Raw genomic sequence first — 20,952 nt, 5'->3', positions numbered from 1 at the left:
ATACCGTACTTAAATTGGAAATGGTCATCAGATTCATGCTGCCTGAACGGCGAGCAGCATGAATCAGACAGTAGCTGCGTTATTGCTGCCATGTTACGATGAAATGCTGCGGTAGAATAGTGGGCTAGGGATTATGTGTTCCACATGACTAGTGCGAGGCAGGTCTCCGGCGGCTTCCCACCTCGCTCCCCACAGCTGCCAGGACTCTTTCTATGTGTGTGTAAAGGGAGAGACCTGTTAGCCCAAGTTAGCAGGGTGGGAAGAAGCTGCCGGGGACCAGCCTGGGACTAATCATATGAAACATAGTGGGATCATTATTGCATTTACTTTCTCTTGAAATGTTGATGTTTTAGGTTTTTTTCTTACGCCATTTTAATTTTTTTTTTTCATTTGTGCCTTTTTTAAAGTCTATTTTATGTCTTCGCCTGGTTTTTATTCTAGTTTGCCACCATTAATGGAGGAATTAGGGTTTCCAGATGTTTCACACAATTCATTATTTGTCACTTTTCAAAAAGTCACAAACTTTGCTGCAAATATATTACAGTCCACCACTCTCCCCCCACAGTGTCAGGATAGTGACTCGCACGGTTGGTAAGCGCCGTCCTACTCATCGAGTGCACCGCTCTGCTCCTCCCAGTATTAGATCATCTCGCTGAGCTGCCTCGTGCAACACTTCTACATTGTCCTGTTGCTAGATAGTCTCCTCCTGGCGCGGCCAGACTTTCCAGGAGTTTAATCCACTGTGTGCTACAGAGTTTTGCTTCCCTAGCCTATCCCCAGCCAGCAGTGAATATATCAGGCAGCGCCTCCCTCCACACCTTGCCTTAGCTTAGGTCACAGTTGCAGTTGATACTAGTTCCCTGTCAAGGTGCTTTATTGTTTTGTCTCTTATAGTACTATAAGTACTAATCTGGCTAGTTTACTCATTCTTTGTATTCTGAACCAGTGCGCCTGCCCCAAACTCATACTTTCTCATCACGTCTTGGTCTTCACCCTCCATGCTTTGACTTGTGCCTGTGACCAATAAGTCACCTGCTGCAGGTCTAGGAGGGGCACCTGGTGACTATCCTAACAGCTCAACACTATCCTCACCAAAAGAGACTCTAGTAGAGACCAGGTAGTCACTTAGTTAGCCTCCAGGGTATGCCCGGCCAGTGGCGCAGTGGATCCACACTCACTGCCGGCATACTGTCAGCTCTATTCCTCGCCCAGTGCCGCCTTCTCCTGCTGCTTGACTGACATCCTCTATGATGTTTGACTTGAGGCAAAGGAGCAATGAGTAAAGCAGGAGGCAGCAAATAGAGCTGGAGTGACAGAGGCTTCAGATCTACACACAGTTCTTCAGCCTCATTTGCCTTTCAATTCAATCGCTGATTTCTCAGTAATGGAGGAACTGACCGGTCATGTAAAGGTATCGCTGGACTTGTCTTTGAAATGTTACCAACATTCTAGAAGAGGAGCGATGAGGGATGAGAGCCAGAAGCACGATATGTAGGCATCTTTAAGTGGTAAGACAAGTACATAGTGACATGTAATATACGCATTCATGAACGGACGCATTATCTACAGACCTTGGATATATTCTTGTGTAAATCTCCTGCGCGTCTCATGAATTAATTTCTCTTTCTCCTGTTGAGAACAAAAAAAAAAATATGCATAAACCGTCACTAAGAATACAACTAAAAGAGTCATGAAACAAGTGCAAAAAAGCCATGCTAGTCGCATACAATTATCTTCCATGTCTAGATTATGTCGTAGAATATATAGAAATTGTTCGGTAAATGCAGTGCACTGTATAACTGCGAGTCTCAAGGTGACACCTAGAAAGAAGGTTTCTACAGTCTGATGTAAGTAGCACATACTGTACTCCCGAAGTGTCAGCGCCATGCTGATCACCGGCGCCAATGTACTGGACAATACATGGAGGAGGTGTGTAACTAGCCCCCCCGCCGCTGCGGTAGCCACGACCAATACTTAGAGGCCAAACTGTAATATACACTGAGACATGAGGGAGACAACGTTGAGTTGTGATTTTGCAATTGATGGTCACTGTTGTGACCGATACAAAAAAAAATTCCAACCATGATTTTTGGCATATCTTGCAAACAACCCTGTCCCCTTAGGCTATGTTTACACGCAGCATTTTTCTTTTCTGCAGAAAAGATGCTGCATTTATTAATATCAGCAATTTCAGAAATGTCTTACACTTTTGTTTCTTTTTTCCTGACTGCACTTGATCACTGCAGCATTTTGTAAATTTGCAGCAAGTCAATTCTTTCTGTGTTTTTAAAGCATCTTTTTAACCGATAGAAAGCAATGATAAAGTGACACAGCACACTGGTTTTACTGTGTTTTTGGTTAATAAAACTAAGCTTATTAAACATGTACTGTAAACAAATCACACATGTAATCTGCAACCAAAAAATCCAGTAAAAAGCAACAAAACCTGCGTTTTGAACGTTGCAAAAACACTGTGTGAACATAGCCTTAGACCAGTGTTTCCAAAACTCCAGGCCTCACAGCACACAACAGGTCATGTTTTCAGGATTTCCTTACTATTGCAGAGGTGATGGAATTATCATCAACACATCAGGAATTCTCTCACCTATGCAAGACTATGGAAATCCTGAAAACATGACATGTGGGGGGTCGTGAGGACTGGAGTTTGGCAAACACTGCCTTAAGGTACCGTCACACTAAGCAACGTCGCCAGCGATCTGTGACGTTGCAGCGTCCTAGGGAGCGATATCGCTGTATTTGACACGCAGCAGCGATCAGAATCCCGCTGTGAAATTGCTGGTCGCTGCTAGAAGGTCTGCACATTATTTGGTCGCTAGGTCGCCGTGTATCGCCGTGTTTGACAGCAAAAGCAACCATACCAGCGACATTTTACGCTGGTAACCAGGGTAAACATCGGGTTACTAAGCACAGGGCCGCGCTTAGTAACCCGATGTTTACCCTGGTTACCAGCGTAAAATGTAAAAAAAAACAAACAGCACATACTCACATGCTTCCCCCGGCGTCCGCTTCCCACACTGACTGAGCGCCGCAAATTGAAAGTGAAAGCACAGCACAGCGGTGACGTCACCGCTGTGCCCTGCTACTGCCGGCGCTCAGTCATTACAGGAAGCGGACGCCGGGGGACGCATGTAAGTATGTACTTACATTTTACGCTGGTAACCAGGATAAACATCGGGTTACTAAGCGCGGCCCTGCGCTTAGCAACCCGATGTTTACCCTGGTTACCCGGGGACCTCGGCATCGTTGGTCGCTGGAGAGCGGTCTGTGTGACAGCTCTCCAGCGACCAAACAGCGACGCTGCAGCGATCGGCATCGCTGTCGCTATCGCTGCAGCGTCGCTTAGTGTGACGGTACCTTTAGTCTACGTTCACATTTGCGGTCTACGCCGCAGCGTCGGGCGCCGCAGCGTCGCCGCATGCGTCATGCGCCCCTATATTTAACATGGCGGCGCATGGACATGCGTTGCACTTGCGTTTTGCGACGCATGCGTCACTGCGGCGCACGCGTCCGGGCGCAGAGGACGCAGCAAGTTGCATTTTTGCTGCGTCCAAAATCAACCAAAAAAAGGACGCATGCGTCGCAAAACGCAGCGTTGTGCATGCTTTTTGCTGCGTTTTTGTTTGCGTTGCGTCGCCGACGCTGCGGCGCACAACACAAATGTGAACGTAGCCTTAGACCTTAGTGTTAGTTGGGCTTGGAAAATTGAGAAATTTTACTGTTGAGTTTTTCGAGGGATCAACACATCTTGGGGGTTCTCATAGCGTCCTTCTAATAAAACAAAACTGTATTACAGGGGTGGGGAACCTACGACATGCAGATTCCCAGGGACAGCAGTGCTCGGGAAGATGTGAAGAAGTGCAGCAAGAAGGCGCTCATGCGTCAGGTCCTTCCATGTGGTCCAAGTCCATGGTGTGTTGGTTGCAGGGTAACTCTCAAGATTGCTACCTCCGACCCCTCCCGCCAACCACCGATAACAGAGAGGGGATCACTATCCTTTTCATCTCCTGACTGTTGTGCATTTATCACCTTGTCCTCCTCCAGCTAATCCTCGGCTTCTGCATCTTCACTAAGTTTGCCTCATACCATGAGCCTCCCTCAATCACTGTAAGCCACCCTCCCATGGCATCAGCCTGTGCAACAACAGTCTGGAAATTTGAGATATTGTTATCCCTTCCATATCCTCCTCTGCTTCCACCTCGTCCTCTGGGACCACCACCTCCTCACGCAGACTATTCAAAGTGCGCTCCAGCATGTAGATGACTGGAATAGTGATGCTGATGACGGCATAATCAGCGGTAACCATCTTAGTAGCCATTTCAAAACTGTGCAGAAGGTGCAGAGGTCTTTCATCTGAGCCCAATCCACAAGCATGATTTGCACCACATCCATACTGCCTTGGCCCAGGCTATGCAAAAGGACATACTGCACCAGGGTTCCTCGCAGCAGGCACAGTTGCTGCAACATGCGCAGAGTGGAATTTCACGGTAACATCGCAAATCAAACAGTTATCCAGTAGGCCGAAAGACCTCTGCAGCAATGTAAGTCGATGATCTGATCGTCAGAAGTGAGCACACAGCGACCATGCTTTCTGCAGCAGCGCATCCAGGACGGCTAGTTGGGGAAAGATTGCTGTACCACCAAGTTGAGGATGTGAGCCATGCAAGGCATGTTTGTGAGGTTGCCCCAGGCATAGGCCCGCCGCCAGGTTTGCACCGTTATAACACACAGTCTTACCTAGCTCCAGGAGACAGCCATTGCTCTAACTTGGTCTGGATAGCTGTCCGCAACTTTTAAGCTGTGTGATTGCAATCTCCAAGGCATATTAATTTGAACACTGCCGATTGCGGTGAGCGATGGCTGCGCAGTACGGAGGTGGGGGGGATTCTATCTGCACTGTTGGAATGTGTGTCTGATTAAGGGAGAGGTTTAGGGCACAGATGGAGGCCCTAGAAGAGGTGGTGGAGCCAGCAGCAGTAGAGGAAGTGTTAGATACAGAGGATTGCCCCACAAGTCTTGGGGATTCAAAGACTTGTGGAGCAGCGCCTTGCCACCTGCACCCACAACCACCAGAGTAACCCAGCTCCCAGTCAGTGAGGTGTAATGCCCTTGCCCATGTTTGCTCGTCCAGGTGTCAGTAGTGAAATGCACCATGGCAGACATCAATTTTTTCAGGGAACAGGCGATGTCTGCGACATGTTGGAGTAGCGTAGGCATAGCTTTCCTAAAGAAATAATGACAACTGGGCAACTGTCAACAACTTTCTGAAACTGTCTGTATCCACCAGGCAGGAAGGCAGCATTTCAATTACCAACAGATTGGAGATGTTGGAGTTCAAGCTCTTAGCTTCGGCAAGTGTAGGATAGATCCTTTTGTGTGACCCTTTTGATAAAGCTGCCACGCAAAACGCGGGTCAGTGGAGAGACGTGTGGACACTACCATTGATGATGGGTAAGCAGGACTAAGCTATTGTGGCATGGGAGCCTGGCAGGATTCATGTACTGGCACTCCTATGATTATTTAGTAGCCTTTGCTCACTATGCAGGTCACATATTATTGTTTGTATCTGAGTCTACTGTAGTTCCGTGCTTGCTTACCTCTGGGTACTTGGGTCCCATCTTCTTCCTGCTGTATCAGCATGTTTCCTTGGTTATTTTCCTCCCTTAGTTTGATGCTGTATGCATCTTATTTTTTGTATTTACTTTGATTTTATAAAAATGACTTATTTCTAATATCCTTTGGTGGTTTTCTGTACTTTGTTTCTTCTCGTTTGCTTGTACTTCTGGGAGTATTTCACTACTTACCACTACTCTGTGGTGGATTTATGTAGGAAGTGAGCTGTTCTCCTCTCATGGAAGAATTGTTATGAATTGCTTATTTTGACTATTGTTCAAAAGATTGGAGATGTTGGAATTCAAGCTCTTATCTTTGGCATGTGTAGGAGGATACATCCTTTTACGTGACCACAACTACGGGACTGAGGGTTGGCTGCTGTGCTGTGAGAGGGTGGAGTACAGAGAACAAGATAAACTGCTGGACTGTGAGGTGCAGGCGGAGATGTTATGGTGGATTGACAAAGATGTGTTGTGCTAGGTGACACAAAAACAGCAGTTATGTCTACTTCCATAACAGCTGACGGGCTCTCATTCACCCCCGACTGTAGGGGTAAACAAGTGGAGTTTCTGCGGCCGGAGAGAAGTGTGAGAAGACTTGGCATGGTGAGGAGGAAGAAGCGGCAGATGTGGTTCATGGAATGGCTGTTGGTTGGCGAGACCTGCTAGACTGCATTTTAGCGCAGTGAGATTCCCACACTAAGGCATGTTGATTGTGAATGTGTCGGTTCATGCATGTAGTTGTCAAATGATTGCAATTTTTGCCTCTACTGTAGTTTTTTTTTTTTGCAAATTTGGCAGAGAACGCAAAATTGCAGTTTCAAGAAAGACCCAGGCTAGGCAACCCTTACGAACTGCCCACTCGTAACTGGAGCTGGCCACAGCCACAGTTGGGGTTGAGTATGCAGTGCTTGTCATGTTCGCATCACTACGTGTCTGTGTGAAGCCGCAATGTCACCTCCTCGTCGTCTTCCTCCTCTGCTGAGCTACTCAGCTGCGGACCTCTGGGTTCACACCAAGTGGTACCTACAACCTCATAGTCATCCTCTCTGTTCTCACAATCCTCACCCTGAGTCACCCTCCTCCTCTTCCTGACCTGACACCACAGTAGAGTCTGCGTGCGCCTCTGGAATAGGAGCCTCATCAGGACTACCTTCAACCCTAGTTGTTACCGTCTGGTGATGAGGGTCTGGATTCTGCTCAGACTCTACTTTGTCCGGCCCCGGATCCAACATGAAAAAATATTGGGCATCGGTGCTGCGCATGCTTTCCTCCTCTGGATTCTGTGAATCTTCAGAGAAGACCTCTGATGCCCATGAAATAGAATGTGTGAACAGCTCTGCAGAAAGGCCCATCTGTGGTTCCCCACAGTCAGTTGGGAGTTTGGAAATTTGTGATGCGGGGGGGGCAAACTATTGTGATTGGGGAGCCACCTCTGAGGATTGTACTGTGTGTGATATTAAGGTGGAGGAAAAGAGACCACTTGACGCAGCGCTTGCCATCCACTGAAGGAAATGCTCTTTCTAGCCCTCGTCCACAAGGCGTACCAGTGTGTGGCTGTCAAAGAAAGGGATTGTAGTAGGCCATTCAGTAACAGATGTTGTCAGTGGTCTTTCGATAGGACAAGACCGTGTTTGTTCAGTTGAGCTTTCATTAACATTAACGCCTAACCCACTAGACGTAGAACACCAAGCCTATTCTTCCTTCCACCACGACCTCGCTTTTTCCCCCACTCATGTTGTATGTACCCTTACTCTCTTGTAACCTGCTGTTTCACAACCTTAGGCCCACAGCTGTCAATCACCTGTCAATAAATGAACAATTACTATTTTTTTCTTAGGTAGTGTGCCTGAACAACATTGATACCTAACGATTTTTACGTGGAAATCTGGCCTTCTGATTTGCCACTGAAACACAGTTTTATCACAAACGATTTGGAGTAGCAAGTGGGACCTCCTGAGAATGACACAGTTTTTGCTTAATCTAGTTAGATGCTGGAAGATCCATATCACACAGGACAGGATCCTATCTAGCTAACTGACAAGTTCACTTTCAGCACTATCAGCTTCTCTGCACTGTGACACTGAGAAAATGGAGGCAGCAAAACAACATGTCCGCTTTTTATATGGCCAAGGACATGTGATTTCGGCAGCCAATCACAGAAGACCTTATGTCATTATTTTGTGGATTGTTTCCGCACCCTGATTGGCTGCTGGAATGTGCACACAAAGTTAAGGGGAAAAAAAAGTGTGCCGTTCTTCTAATCTCCCCACAGCCCTCCCCTCATCAAACACGTCCCTCCGTCCCCCCGCACGTCATACAGCATCACTATCGTAGCCAAAGTAATCACACAAGCATTAGGACAAACACGATGATTTACTGAACTGTGACCGAATTTTGCCGACTTTGGGTAAAAATGCTCATGAACACGAATCCAAATGTGCTACGTTCGTGTCGAATTTGAGATTGGCGAAGGTTTTCCGAATGAGTTCGCTCATCTCTAGTTAAGAGCCACCCGCAGATCATGATGATCTCAGGATTTCCTGAATATTCCATACTAATGAAATCCTGAAAACATGATGTGTTGGAGGCTCCCGAGGACGGGCGCTGGGGAGCACGGCTTTAGGTTATGAGGGCTGACCTTTCACCATTAGCAGCTGCTGGAAATAACTCTCCATGGTTTACAGCTCAGCAGATCTGCAGTTATACCAAAGGTTATCACTCGTCCCTAGAAATTTCAGTTCCTGAACAGGAACTTATTTCTCAGAATTGACTGTGCAACAAGGCCCCCGAGAATGTTATTCTTACATTAATATATATATATATAAAAAAATAAACACACCGTGTCCATCTGAACATACTAAGGAAAGCAAGCAAACATCATAAAAAAGGAGAGCAGCACACAAACACGAATACACAAAATATAACAATCTACACATAACAAAGCAAACATCCATACAAGTCAAAAGCAATAAAAAAGGACATTAACTTGCTAATGCACTAAACAATTAAAGGGGTTGTCCAGTGCAAACAAGTTGTTGCCTATCCATGGGGTAGGTGACAACGTGTCGATCGGTGGTTGACCAGCTGGCATCCGCACCAACTGGCAGCTTGGAGAATTTTTATTAGTGACGGGGCATTTTTATCTCCACTTCAAAAATTAAGCGGTAGCTTGGATGCCCGACTGCTGCTCCATTCATTCTCCATGGAGCTGCCAGAAAAAGCTAAAACGTAACGCTCAACATGACCCATAGGGGCGAAAGGTCAAGCATCCTGACGACTGGTGCAGGTCCCAGCGGTCAGACCCCACAATCAGCAAGTGGACAGGTAATATCTTATAGGGGTTATCCCGGGCTTTAACACTGATGGCCTATCCTTAGGACGGGTCATCAATGTCTCATCAGTGAGGGTGCGACACCCGGCACTCCTCACGATCAGCTGCTCCTGGTGTTGGCAGCGGCCGGTACTGCTCGCTATGGAGCTGCTCAGCTTTTTCTACTGTAGAGTGGCCGTGGCCGGGTACTCCACATCCGCCAGTCATTCACATCAATAGGGGGTGGAGGTGCAGTACCGGGCCGTGGCCACTATTCCGTTGACAGAGCTGCACTGTGTAGTACCGGCCGGCGCCGACACCAGGAACAGCTGACCGGCAGGGGTGCCGGAAGTCACAAACCCACTGATCACACATCGGTCTATCTTTGGATAGGCCATCGTCAATGTTAAACTCCAGGACAACCCCTTTAAGTAAAAACACATGTAAAGGGGGGAAAAAAAAAAAGGTATAGAGTAATGCAATAAATACTTAGCAGCCAGGGATCTGGGAAGCATTTGGGGGTAAGTAAGAGAAGAGACACTCTCAGGAGTCCAATTAGTCCATGAGCCAAGAACCAAATTTGACGATATCGGTACCAAGCGGAGTGACTAATTCTCTTTGGTATTTTTAGGTAGATGCATGTCTGTAGTTTATTTTTTGATATGATAGCCCTTACATATACGTAGCTTATTAACCCCTTCAGCCCTAGGCCTATTTGTACCCAAGTGCCTAAGCCAATCTGACCTGTGCCACTTCATGGGCTAATAACTTTGGAACGCTTTCACCTATCCAAGCCATTCTGAGATTGTTTTCTCGTGACATATTGTACTTCACGTCAGTGCTAAATGGGAGTCAATATATTTTACCTTTCTATATAAAAAAATGCTAAATATTCGGAAATTTTGGAAAAATCGGCAATTTTTTAACTTTGAAATTCTCTGCTTTTTACAAAAATACTGATACCCCCCATAATAGTTATTAATTTACACTCCCCACATGTTTACTTCATATTGGCATCATTTTGAAAATGAAACCTTATTGTTTTACGACGTAATAGGGCTTATAGTTTTATGCGCAATTTTTCACATTTACAGCAAAACCCACTTTTCAAAGGACCAAGTCACTTCTGAAGTCACTTTAAGGGGCTTACATAACAGAAACCACCCATAAATTACCCCATTTTGCAAACTACACCCCTCAAGCTGTTCAAAACTCATTTTTAAAAACTGTTAACCCTTTAGGTGTTCCACAGGAATTTTAGCATGAGCCAAGAACCAAATATGACGATATCGGTACCACCCGGAGTGACTAGATGTAGTATTTGTAACAAAATTTAATCCAAGTTATGTAAATACACACTGAACATGTCATGTGCATATATATATATATATATATATATATATATATATATATATATATATATATATATATATATGTTACTCCATAATATCTTCAACATCGGACTCTGAATCTGACTGTTGTTCTACTGGCTCGTCTTCAGTACCCTTGTTCTGGCATGTCTGTAATCTGCACATGTCTGTGCACTTCAGGCCATTGCTGAGGCAAGTACACTGAGGAAGTTCACATGACCGCACACACTTGCAGGACAGTAGCTGTATAATAGCTTCTGGTGCTGGTGCCCCTTGCATCCACTTGACAACAAGCTTTCCGTCGTTATCTATCATCCAACCGCAGTCTGTTGGGTTTGCAACCCATGGCTGGCTCTGCAGACTTCTCCTCCAGATCGCAGCCTGGTAGTTTGCACGCAGTGCATGCATGAAAAGGCAGTCCTGGCAAGGAGGGAGTTGACTTGACTCTACCACTCCACGTCTGGCACAGAACAGCTGATAACGGAGCCTGTTTACCTCAGTTGTTTGGGTAGTTGGCAGGTACATGTGGCAGGTGATTTCCTGTAACTTCTCAAAAAGTTCGGTAGACACTTCCCATGAACGACCAACTTCCTGAAAGGCATCCTGGTATGTCTTGTTCATCTTCAACTGCTTGAGTGTCGTCATCTTCCCACGGCCAGCGAATGCACTGACGGTGTCACAGCCTGTAAATGCATGCATACCAATCAATGAATCACATACGCTGCCTCCCAATGTTCGGCTCAGAGTGGTGATATCCAGGAATCTTGTCCGGTTCTGTGTACCGCATTTCTGGAACAGGTGGGATGGGATTTTGTGGCACATGCCCAGACACAGGACCATGACATCAGTATCCTCCGAAGTGATGATGACCGACTTGTAACCAGATTCTGCTGCATGAAGAGCATGGAGAAGGAGGCGTGTGTCTGCTTCTTCTTGATTTGACTTAAGGTCAGCAGCCTCTTCCCACTGTTCTTTGGTGATCTTAAAGCAGAGCTGCTCACATGTGACATACAGCTCCTTCTCCTCAAGCTTCTCCCTGTGGTGTTTCGCCTTCCATTCTTCTACCAGAAACTTTATGAGACTTGCCTTGTTGGAGGAACTACTTAGAAGCTTTTTCCACTGCTGGATGTTGTGCCCATGTTGAATGTTCTTGAAATGGATCCCTGTGCCTTCATATCTGTTGACTCTTTCTGTATCTTTGATGGATGTCTCCTTGTAGACGTCAAAGACAATATCAATGCGCTTGCTCTTAGCACCCTCATGGATAGCGCGACTCATTGCTGTGCCTGCTAGCTGGCCAAATGTTGCATTGTTTCCCTTCAGTTTCTGAACCAGGCTCATCCCATCAATGATGGTTGCAGAGGGCTCGGGGATCACTTCTGCAGGACGAGCATTCCTCTCCAACTCCCTTGCGAGGGCAGCCTTGTTGGTCTTGCGGATAGACCCATCACCATTGGCAAGTGCCCATGGCAATGGACCCAGGGGATGAGTCAAGACATCACTCATTTGTAGCTTTCTGTTCTCAGCTACAAGTATCATCTGGCCAAATAGGTTTCTGTCAGCCTTCAAAATTACCTCCTTGCCAAGACCTTGTCTGCGTGTCTTCATTTGGATGTTAGAGAACGTTTTAAGTTTGTTCTTCGTCATCTTGTCATGAAACAATGTAGTTGGCTTATCGGTACCCAAACGCTCATCCTTGAATGTTTGATATGCATCCTCTCCTATACTGTATGCCCCTTGAAGGTCTTTGGCTACATCTGGTGGTGCTACAGTCGCTGTTGACAAACTGATAAGTTCACCATTATGCTCTTTGTTGAAGGGGTTCACCCAACCTGTCTCCAGCAGTTGAACGAAAGATTGGACATCGGCTTCATCTCTTCTAATCCTAGACACCTGTAGGTCTGAATGGCTGAAGTCAGTATATTGTTGGCCTACCAGGGCCCTCAGCTGCCTCAAGTACATACTGCGGTACTCTGATGTCAGGTAGAACCTGGAAACAGCTCCAACTTTGAGGCTGAAGCCTTTTGTGCCCCCTGGTGTCTGGGTGTCTTTGTTGATTGTCTCTTCAATGGTCTGGTCCACAGGAATTCGTCCAAAAGGATTCTTGCTACCGATCTGGACCGAAAAGCCACCTTGCATGAAGTATTCATGGACCTCTGGGTGTTCTATGGGCAGCCGAGACATTGTGGCATAGTAATAGGTTAGGTATCGGGCATAGTTGACCTTGTCATAGGCAAAACACCATGGTATCATCTGTCGGATTGCTCCTAGGTGAAGCATCCAGTTGCCTTCTCTTGAAGCTCGAACCAGGGCCAGCATGGTCTCGACCATGTCCAAGTATGACATCCAGAATGCTGAGAGTTGTTCATTTCTGAGGGTCTCAAGATAAACTTGAAAGAGCTTCAGGGTAAGTGTGCAAGATTCATTATCCAAGAGCTTTTCGAAGGATCCCTGCGACACACTGATGCGAAAGTTTGTGATGTTCTTCAGTGTTTCATCCAGATGGTGAAGGTCCCTTGCATGGTTTTCTTCTAGCCATGGAAGGAAGTTTTTCCATGCAAGCCTCATAAGTGCTTCATAGACCAGCTTGTGTAGTCTCACTGCTCTGTTGTACCTCCGGCCGTCCATCACTCCAGACACTGATCCTTCAGCGATTACACCGGATTCAACACACAGATCTCTAAGGCCTGCATCCTGAAATAGGTGTCAGCCTCTACAGAGGGAGATAGGAGCTCTGCAGAGAAGACCGGAGAGTCCTGTTCAGCACAGAACGTGTATGTGTCAGTGTGTGTGCGTGTGTTGGGGCACCTCAGGGTGTCTTCAAATGTGACATAGCCCCCTAGATTTCTTCCAGTAAAATTTGCACTCCAAAAGTCATTTGGCGCTCCTTCCCTTCCGAGGCCTGCCGTTCCCCAATACTGCAGTGTACGACAACATATCGGGTGTTGTTGTGTTCGGGAGAGATTGGTGAACAAATAGTGGGGTGCATTTTTTGCTGGTACACCTCTTAAAAATAAAAAAATGAGCCTAAAATGACACCTTCATGTAAAAAATGCACTTTTTCCATTTTCTCAACCAAGTGTTTCCAACTACTGTGAAACACTGGTTGGGTCAAAGTGGTCACTATACCCCCTAAAAGATTCCTTGGGGGTGTAGTTTCCAAAATAGGGTCACTTTTTGGGGTTTCCACTGTGGGGGTACCTCAGGCAGCCTTCAAATGTGACATGGCCCCCTAGATTTCTTCCAGTGAATCCGCCACCCAAAAACCACATAGCGCTCCTTCCGTGTTGAGCTGTGCTGTGTGCCCATACTTTAGTTTACGAGTACATGTGGGGTGTTTCTATAAACTGCAGAATTAGGGTAACCAAGTTTGGGTTTGCCGTTAACCCTTGCTAGGTTGCAGGTAAAATTGGATTACAATGTAATATCTGGAAAAAAAATGAAATTTTGAAATTTCGCCTTCATTCTGCTAAAATTCCTGTGGAACACCTAAAGGGTTAACAGTTTTTAAAAATGAGTTTTGAACAGCTTGAGGGGTGTAGTTTGCAAAATGGGGTAATTTATGGGTGGTTTCTGTTATGTAAGCCCCTTAAAGTGACTTCAGAAGTGACTTGGTCCTTTGAAAAGTGGGTTTTGCTGTAAATGTGAAAAATTGCGCATAAAACTATAAGCCCTATTACGTCGTAAAACAATAAGGTTTCATTTTCAAAATGATGCCAATATGAAGTAAACATGTGGGGAGTGTAAATTAATAACTATTATGGGGGGTATCAGTATTTTTGTAAAAAGCAGAGAATTTCAAAGTTAAAAAATTGCCGATTTTTCCAAAATTTCCGAATATTTAGCATTTTTTTATATAGAAAGGTAAAATATATTGACTCCCATTTAGCACTGACGTGAAGTACAATATGTCACGAGAAAACAATCTCAGAATGGCTTGGATAGGTGAAAGCGTTCCAAAGTTATTAGCCCATGAAGTGGCACAGGTCAGATTGGCTTAGGCACTTGGGTACAAATAGGCCTAGGGCTGAAGGGGTTAATAAGCTACGTATATGTAAGGGCTATCATATCAAAAAATAAACTACAGACATGCATCTACCTAAAAATACCAAAGAAAATTAGTCACTCCGGGTGGTACCGATATCTGGCCCGGCTCATGGACTAAATGCGTATCGCCATTTACATGACTTCACCAGGGCCACCTTACATTGTGTACACGGACATCACTGCAGAGCCCAGTGATTGGCTGCTTATATCCATGGTAGATGTTAGGTATTAAAAGGACAACAATAGCAACTGGTAAAAGGCGTCATCACTGTGTAAAAAGCATTCAGAAAATGAAATATAGTTAATCAGGTATTTGTGTTTCGGTAAGAAATTACAGCAGTTTTATTATCATCAGAGTCAGGATTACACCACCACAGCTGATAACATAGGATCCACCAATCAGGATATGCAACGTCAGGATCCATGGTTACGACCACTAACAACAACAACTTTCACTAGATGAGTGGTCGTAACCATGGATACCTAAGCTACTGCAATGCCCTGCACATGGTGTAAGCGACACAGCTAATCAGAAGGACTATACTACATTTCTAATTGGAGGTATTTGCTAATATTATTATTGCTACACCTACTACATATTGAGGATAGGATCTTATCTCTTATCTGTGCCAATGGCCGCAGACCGGCAGTGCTCATGTACGGAGCTGGCCATCTACTTGTAGTGTAGAATAGTGAATAGAATAGAAGGCGGATGTGTAGTACCCCACGGCAGCCACTACAAGTAGACGGCCCGCTCCACAAGTAAGTGCTTCAGGCTGGTAGCCACTGTTACTGATAACAGCTGATCGGCGGGGGAGGGGATATCGGACCCCGACCGATCAGACATTGATGCCCTATCTTGAAGATAGGGCATCAATGTAAAAGTAGTAGACAACATCTTTAAGGAAAAATCGCAAAAATAAATTACAACGGACCTCAGCGCACCCCAAAACCTCTCTGCCTAGGCTTCATATCCTGCTGTACCTGATTTTTTTCACCAAAAACTGGCAATAATTTTGCTGCTTTTTTTCGCTTTCTCATTGTTTGTATAGATGAAAAAACGCTGCAATAAGGCTGAAACAAATTGACAGCAGTTTCCAATTCAGCTTTTGCTGGTGCTGTAAACAGCAGCTTTTACTTTGCATTAAAAAAAAACATTGCAAATTTGCAACATGTGAACAAAGCCCAACAGCATCCTGATCAAGCACAAAAGTCTCAGCCTGGGTAGAGAGAAGAAAACTGTCAGCAGCAGCAGTGCGCTCTGTAACTTCTGGAATCCAGCACTGTTGGTTTAGTCTGGGGTGACTGCAGTGTGCGGGGCACTGTCACTGTGCGGAAAATCCAAGCACCACATAACCTCGAATAACATCAGTGAACCAGATAAACCTGGCACAACATGTGGGCACTGCTTAATTCCCCTGGTAACCAGATTAACGTGCAGTCCGCAGGCACAATGGTGCGGCATCAGGGGACGGACAAGAACTGAAGGACATGTACATTCAGATTCACAGAGACTGATCCATGACAAATTCTACACAAATCTCAGCTGTAGGTAGTAAGGGGAGCGGGGCTCTATACTCGGCACAATACATGTAATCCGAGGGGATGTGTTAGGAGAAAGGCGCCCACCATCCTGAATACACCATCTGGAGAGAAGCCCCTGAGCAGACATCATCCTCAGGGGCCACTGGAGACTCTGCTACTACTGTACTATCACTGCCACTGCCAGGGGCTGTGTGGTGAAAACAAGTCATCACATACCAACAGGATAGACAATAACACGCTGATTGATGGGGGTCCGACCGTAGGGACCTGCACCGAGCGGCAGAACAAGGAACTTTAATCCCCAATAGAATAGAGTGGCAGTGCGCTCGCTCTACCGTCCATCCATTCATTCCCAATGGCAGCCCCACAGAGAATGAATGGAGCGGTGGTTGAGCATCCAACATTTTGTCATAGGGATTAAAGTTTCCCAATCTGCTGATTGGTGCAGGACCTGGCGGACAGACACCCACCAATCAGCATATAATCACCTAACCTGAGGACAGGTGATAACTTGCTTTCACTGCACAACCCCTTTAAGGCTATGCGCACACTGCACCTGTGCGCCTTTACAACAGTATATGTTAGGAGTAGTTCCCATCGTATACTGGAACATCGCTGTAGACCTCCAATTACCAGGGAGAAGCCAAAAGTGTGTTCTTTCAGCCTCCATCTGGCGGACATGTATGCCATTTGTGAGTTTGCCCAGCACTTTCCTATACAGTGGCCATTACAAAGAGAAGTCTACCATGCCATGCACATTTCATTACAATGGCTTCCTATAGTGACGGATCCTCGGTATCGTCCCGACAGCGGCCATACACATCCAAAGTGTATGCACCCGACAGTGTGCACAGGCGTAGTGTGGACTGAGCCTTAGGGCAGGTGCAGATGAGCGCATCTGTTGTCTGAGTGTGATCCGACAAAACATCGAATCGCACTCGGACCAATGTAATTCTATGGGGCCGTGCACATAGAATGCACAGAGCTAGCAACAGGGAAAAAAAATAAATAAAATTGCTACATGCCCGAGTCTGATGAGATATTTGGATAGAACTCGCCCGTGCAAGTCAGTGAGTTCATGGAACTAATCAGACTGCACTCGGATGACATCTGAGTGCAGTCTTATTTCAGAATGAAGAAGATGGAGACATTTTTTGTCCATCTTCTCCTCGTCCAAGAGAATCTGATCACGCTCCGACCACAATATCGGCCCTATTCTTTCAGATGAGAGAATCTACAGCCATCCGCCCCAGCCCTTACACTGTGAAGACTAGTCCTGTCCAGCTTCTTCTCTAGTGAACTTCCAATCGATACATGTGGGAAATACATGTCTATTATTTTAGTATTAGAAACTCAGAAGTTAGAGCCAAAGCTCAGGTTTGGTCATTGTGGTTTTCCCTCTTTTTAATGAAAGCTGGATAAAGCAAAATGACATTTTTACTATCCATTTCTAGAAAGTTCATTAATAAACAACAGGCAGTATGGCTGAACTTAGATTGTAAGCCCATGAGGCCAGCGTCCTCTCCCCTCCGGACCAGTCTTTCAATGGTAGTCTACTTATAGTATATTCTATATGTATATGAACCCTCTTCACATGTACAGCACCATGGAATGAAGAAATAACAAAATAATTATCATTTCCTGTTGTTACTTTGGCAAAAATTGACTGCCGCAAACCCTTCCCCCCAAAAAACGAAAGATGAAGATGCCAAAACCTCTTTATGTAAAACAGACAGCCTTAATAAACTTATCGCTACTACATTAACTTTTAGGTTGTTTTCCATTTGACTATTTTTTAATAATGGAAAGGAAAAAGAAAAATGCAATTCTCAAATTCTCATCACAGCAGGTCTAAAACTATATTTAACAACACAAACTGCTAAAATTATTACGCAGATCAATAGTACCTGATGAGACTGGTGTACTTACTTTGAAAAAATCCAGGAAAAAAGGAGGTAAGGTAGAAGGAGGTGAAAGTTGCACTACAAGCAGAGATTTCACATACTGCACGCCAAATGCAACAGATGTGATTATCTCTGCACTGAAGTAACGCAGTGCCAAACAAAAAAAAAAAGCTGCAGAATCAGGAAAGGAAATACTGTACAAGGTATACAACTCATTTTTTTGAGCAAGTGACAAGTATTCTTTAAGAGTTAATTGAAACCCAAACTAATTAAAAATAGAACGGAAACAGATGACTTTTTTTTAGTAAAGAAAAATAACATTTTATTGGTTTATTCATTTATCATTATGGTTTGCAGACATGTATGGGTTAAAGAGCTCTTCCTATCTCAGATACACATGGCATATCCATGGGACGCATGCCCCACCTGATAAACTGCCCCCATCCCAGGAATGGGGCCTCCTCTCATGTCCCTGTGAATGAAGAGGCAGCTCCATATCGTGGCACTCTCTAAGTCTAATCATTTCTATGAGAGTTCCTAAAACGGCCAAGCAAATGTGCGCAGACATTATCGTAACTTTTACATAAGTAAATACACCCTTAAGGCTTGGGTTGAGGTTTGGAAACGTGTAAGGAATAATTAATTTTTTACATTGCCATGGTGTACGGATTGATTTATTGTATATGTTATATGCAGATTGGATGAGAATGATAAGTTTATTCAGTTCACTGTATTGGATGGGCAACCAGTGCAATGGCTGGCACAGGGTGGAGACACCGATGTAGCAGCTGGACAGAAATATGATTGATCCAGTCTACTGAATTCAGGATGGATTACGGAGGGTTAAGGAAGAGGGAGACCGATTAGCAGAGAGCTGTATAGTCCAGACAAGAAGGAATCAGACCAACAGTAAACGTTTTTGCAGAGTCAAAAAGTGAAAAAAAAATCTGTGTTAAATACAACTCTGAGCCAGCTAGTGTATTGTAAAACCACACAAGAAAATGGCAATATTGGGTTTAGGAAGGTTAGTGGAGGGATGACATATAAGGAGTTGAGTTTTTGATAGAGGGAGGACATGACGTTAGAGACAGTAATGCAGGGGTGATATCAGGAGACGAAGTGTACAATTAGGTGTCATCAGCAGAGAGATGGTACTGAGAAACAAATCTGCTGATGGTTTGTCCAATAAGGGCAGTATATAAGGAGAAGAGGTGGGGACCTAAGTCAGAACCCTGAGGAACTTTGACAGTAAGGGTACCGTCTCACTATACGATTTACCAACGATCACGTCCTGCGATACGACCTGGCCGTGATCGTTGGTAAGTCGTTGTGTGGTCGCTGGGGAGCTGTCACACAGACCGCTCTCCAGCGACCAACGATGCCGAGGTTCGCTGGTAACCAGGGTAAACATCGGGTTACTAAGCGCAGGGCCGCGCTTAGTAACCCGATGTTTACCGTGGTTACCAGCGTAAAAGTAAAAAAAAAAAAACAGTACATACTGACCATCTGATGTCCGTCAGGTCCCTTGCCGTCTGCTTCCTGCTCTGACTGAGTGCAGCCGTACAGTGAGAGCAGAGCGCAGCAGTGACGTGCCCTGCGCTTAGTAACCCGATGTTTACCCTGGTTACCAGCGAACGCATCGCTGGATCGCTGTCACACACAACAATCCAGCGATGACAGCGGGAGATCCAGCGACGAAAGAAAGTTTCAAACGATCTGCTACGACGTACGATTCTCAGCAGGGTCCCTGATCGCTGCTGCGTGTCAGACACTGCGAGATCGTAACGATATCGCTAGAACGTCACGAATCGTGCCGTCGTAGCGATAAAAATGCCACTGTGTGACGGTACCCTTAGGCTATGTGCACACGTTTAGGAATTTTCAAGTCTTTTCGCTATAAAACCGCAAAAAAACGCATACATTAAGCATCCTATTATTAGAATGCATTCCGTGTTTCTTGTGCACATGTGCTTTTTTCCGAGGCGGAATCGCATTCCGGAAAAAAACGCAGCATGTTCATTAAAGTGCGGAATCGTGGGGATTCTGCGCACACAGGAATGCATTGATCAGCTTACTTTCCGCATGGGGCTGTGCCCACCATGCGGGAAGTAAGCGGATCATGTGCGGATGGTACCCAGGGTGAAGGAGAGGAGACTCTCCTCCAGGCCCTCGGAACCATATAATAGTTAAGAATTAAAATAAAAAATAGTGATATTCTCACCTTCCAGCGTCCCGCGCAGCTTTCCCGCTCCTCGCGGTGCTCGCGTTCCCAGGGATGCTTTGCGGCAATGACCTGTGATGACGTGCACTCTCGCAAGACTGCTACGTCATCTGGGGTCACGCCACAAAGCATTACTGGGACCGGAGCATCGCGAGGAGCGAGAAAGCTGTGCGGGATACCGGAAGGTGAGAATATCATGATTTATTATTTTTTTTAATTATTTTTAATATTCTATCTTTTTACTATTGATGCTGCATAGGCAGCATCAATAGTAAAAAGTTGGTCACACTTGTCAAACACTATGTTTGACAAGTGTGAACAACCTGTCAATCAGTTTTCCAAGCGATGCTACAGATCTCTTGGAAAACGATAGCATTCTGCAAGTTAATTACACTTGTAAAACGCTAGTGTTTAGTGCCAGTTCAGCATGCGATATACCCGCGGCAGGAGTTGCAGAATTGCTGCGGAAATTTCCACGGCAATTCTGCAACGTGTGCACATAGCCTAAGGCTGTGTGCACACGTTGCTGATTTTTCGCATTTTTTTTGCGATAAAAACGCTATAAAACCGCAAAAAAACAAGCATACAATATGCATCCCATCATTTAGAATGAATTCCGCAATTTTTGTGCACATGATGCGTTTTTTTTCCGCAAAAAAAAACGCATCGCGGTAAAAAACGCAGCATGTTCATTAATTTTGTGGGTTTTTTGCGGATTTCCCACTATAAAATGCATTGGGAAATATCCGGAAAAAAACGCACCAAAAACACGGCAAAAACGCATGCAGATTTCTTGCAGAAAATTTCAGGTTTTTCTCAGGAATTTTCTGCAAGAAATCCTGACCGTGTGCACATAGCCTAAAGGGAAGGGGAGAGGAAGAGGAGCCAGCAAAAGATACAGTGAAGGAGCGGTCAGAGAAGT

At 45.3% G+C, this 20,952-nt stretch overlaps 1 protein-coding gene across 1 annotated transcript in view; it reads right to left on the bottom strand.

The window, feature by feature from the left end:
- MOSPD2 (motile sperm domain containing 2) overlaps nt 1-20,952 on the bottom strand; it is a 118,453-nt gene that overhangs the window by 88,847 nt on the left and 8,654 nt on the right. Inside the window, exon 2 of the mRNA XM_077294170.1 lies at nt 1,572-1,629. Within this exon, the coding sequence (XP_077150285.1) occupies nt 1,572-1,629 (58 nt within the window). The remainder of the gene's footprint in view (nt 1-1,571; nt 1,630-20,952) is intronic.

Source organism: Ranitomeya variabilis, chromosome 3 (assembly GCF_051348905.1).
Source record: "Ranitomeya variabilis isolate aRanVar5 chromosome 3, aRanVar5.hap1, whole genome shotgun sequence".
In the NCBI taxonomy this organism is placed as follows: domain Eukaryota; kingdom Metazoa; phylum Chordata; class Amphibia; order Anura; family Dendrobatidae; genus Ranitomeya; species Ranitomeya variabilis.
The sequence above is the reverse complement of the archived record's forward strand: the minus strand, read 5'-3'. Positions and strand labels throughout refer to the sequence as shown.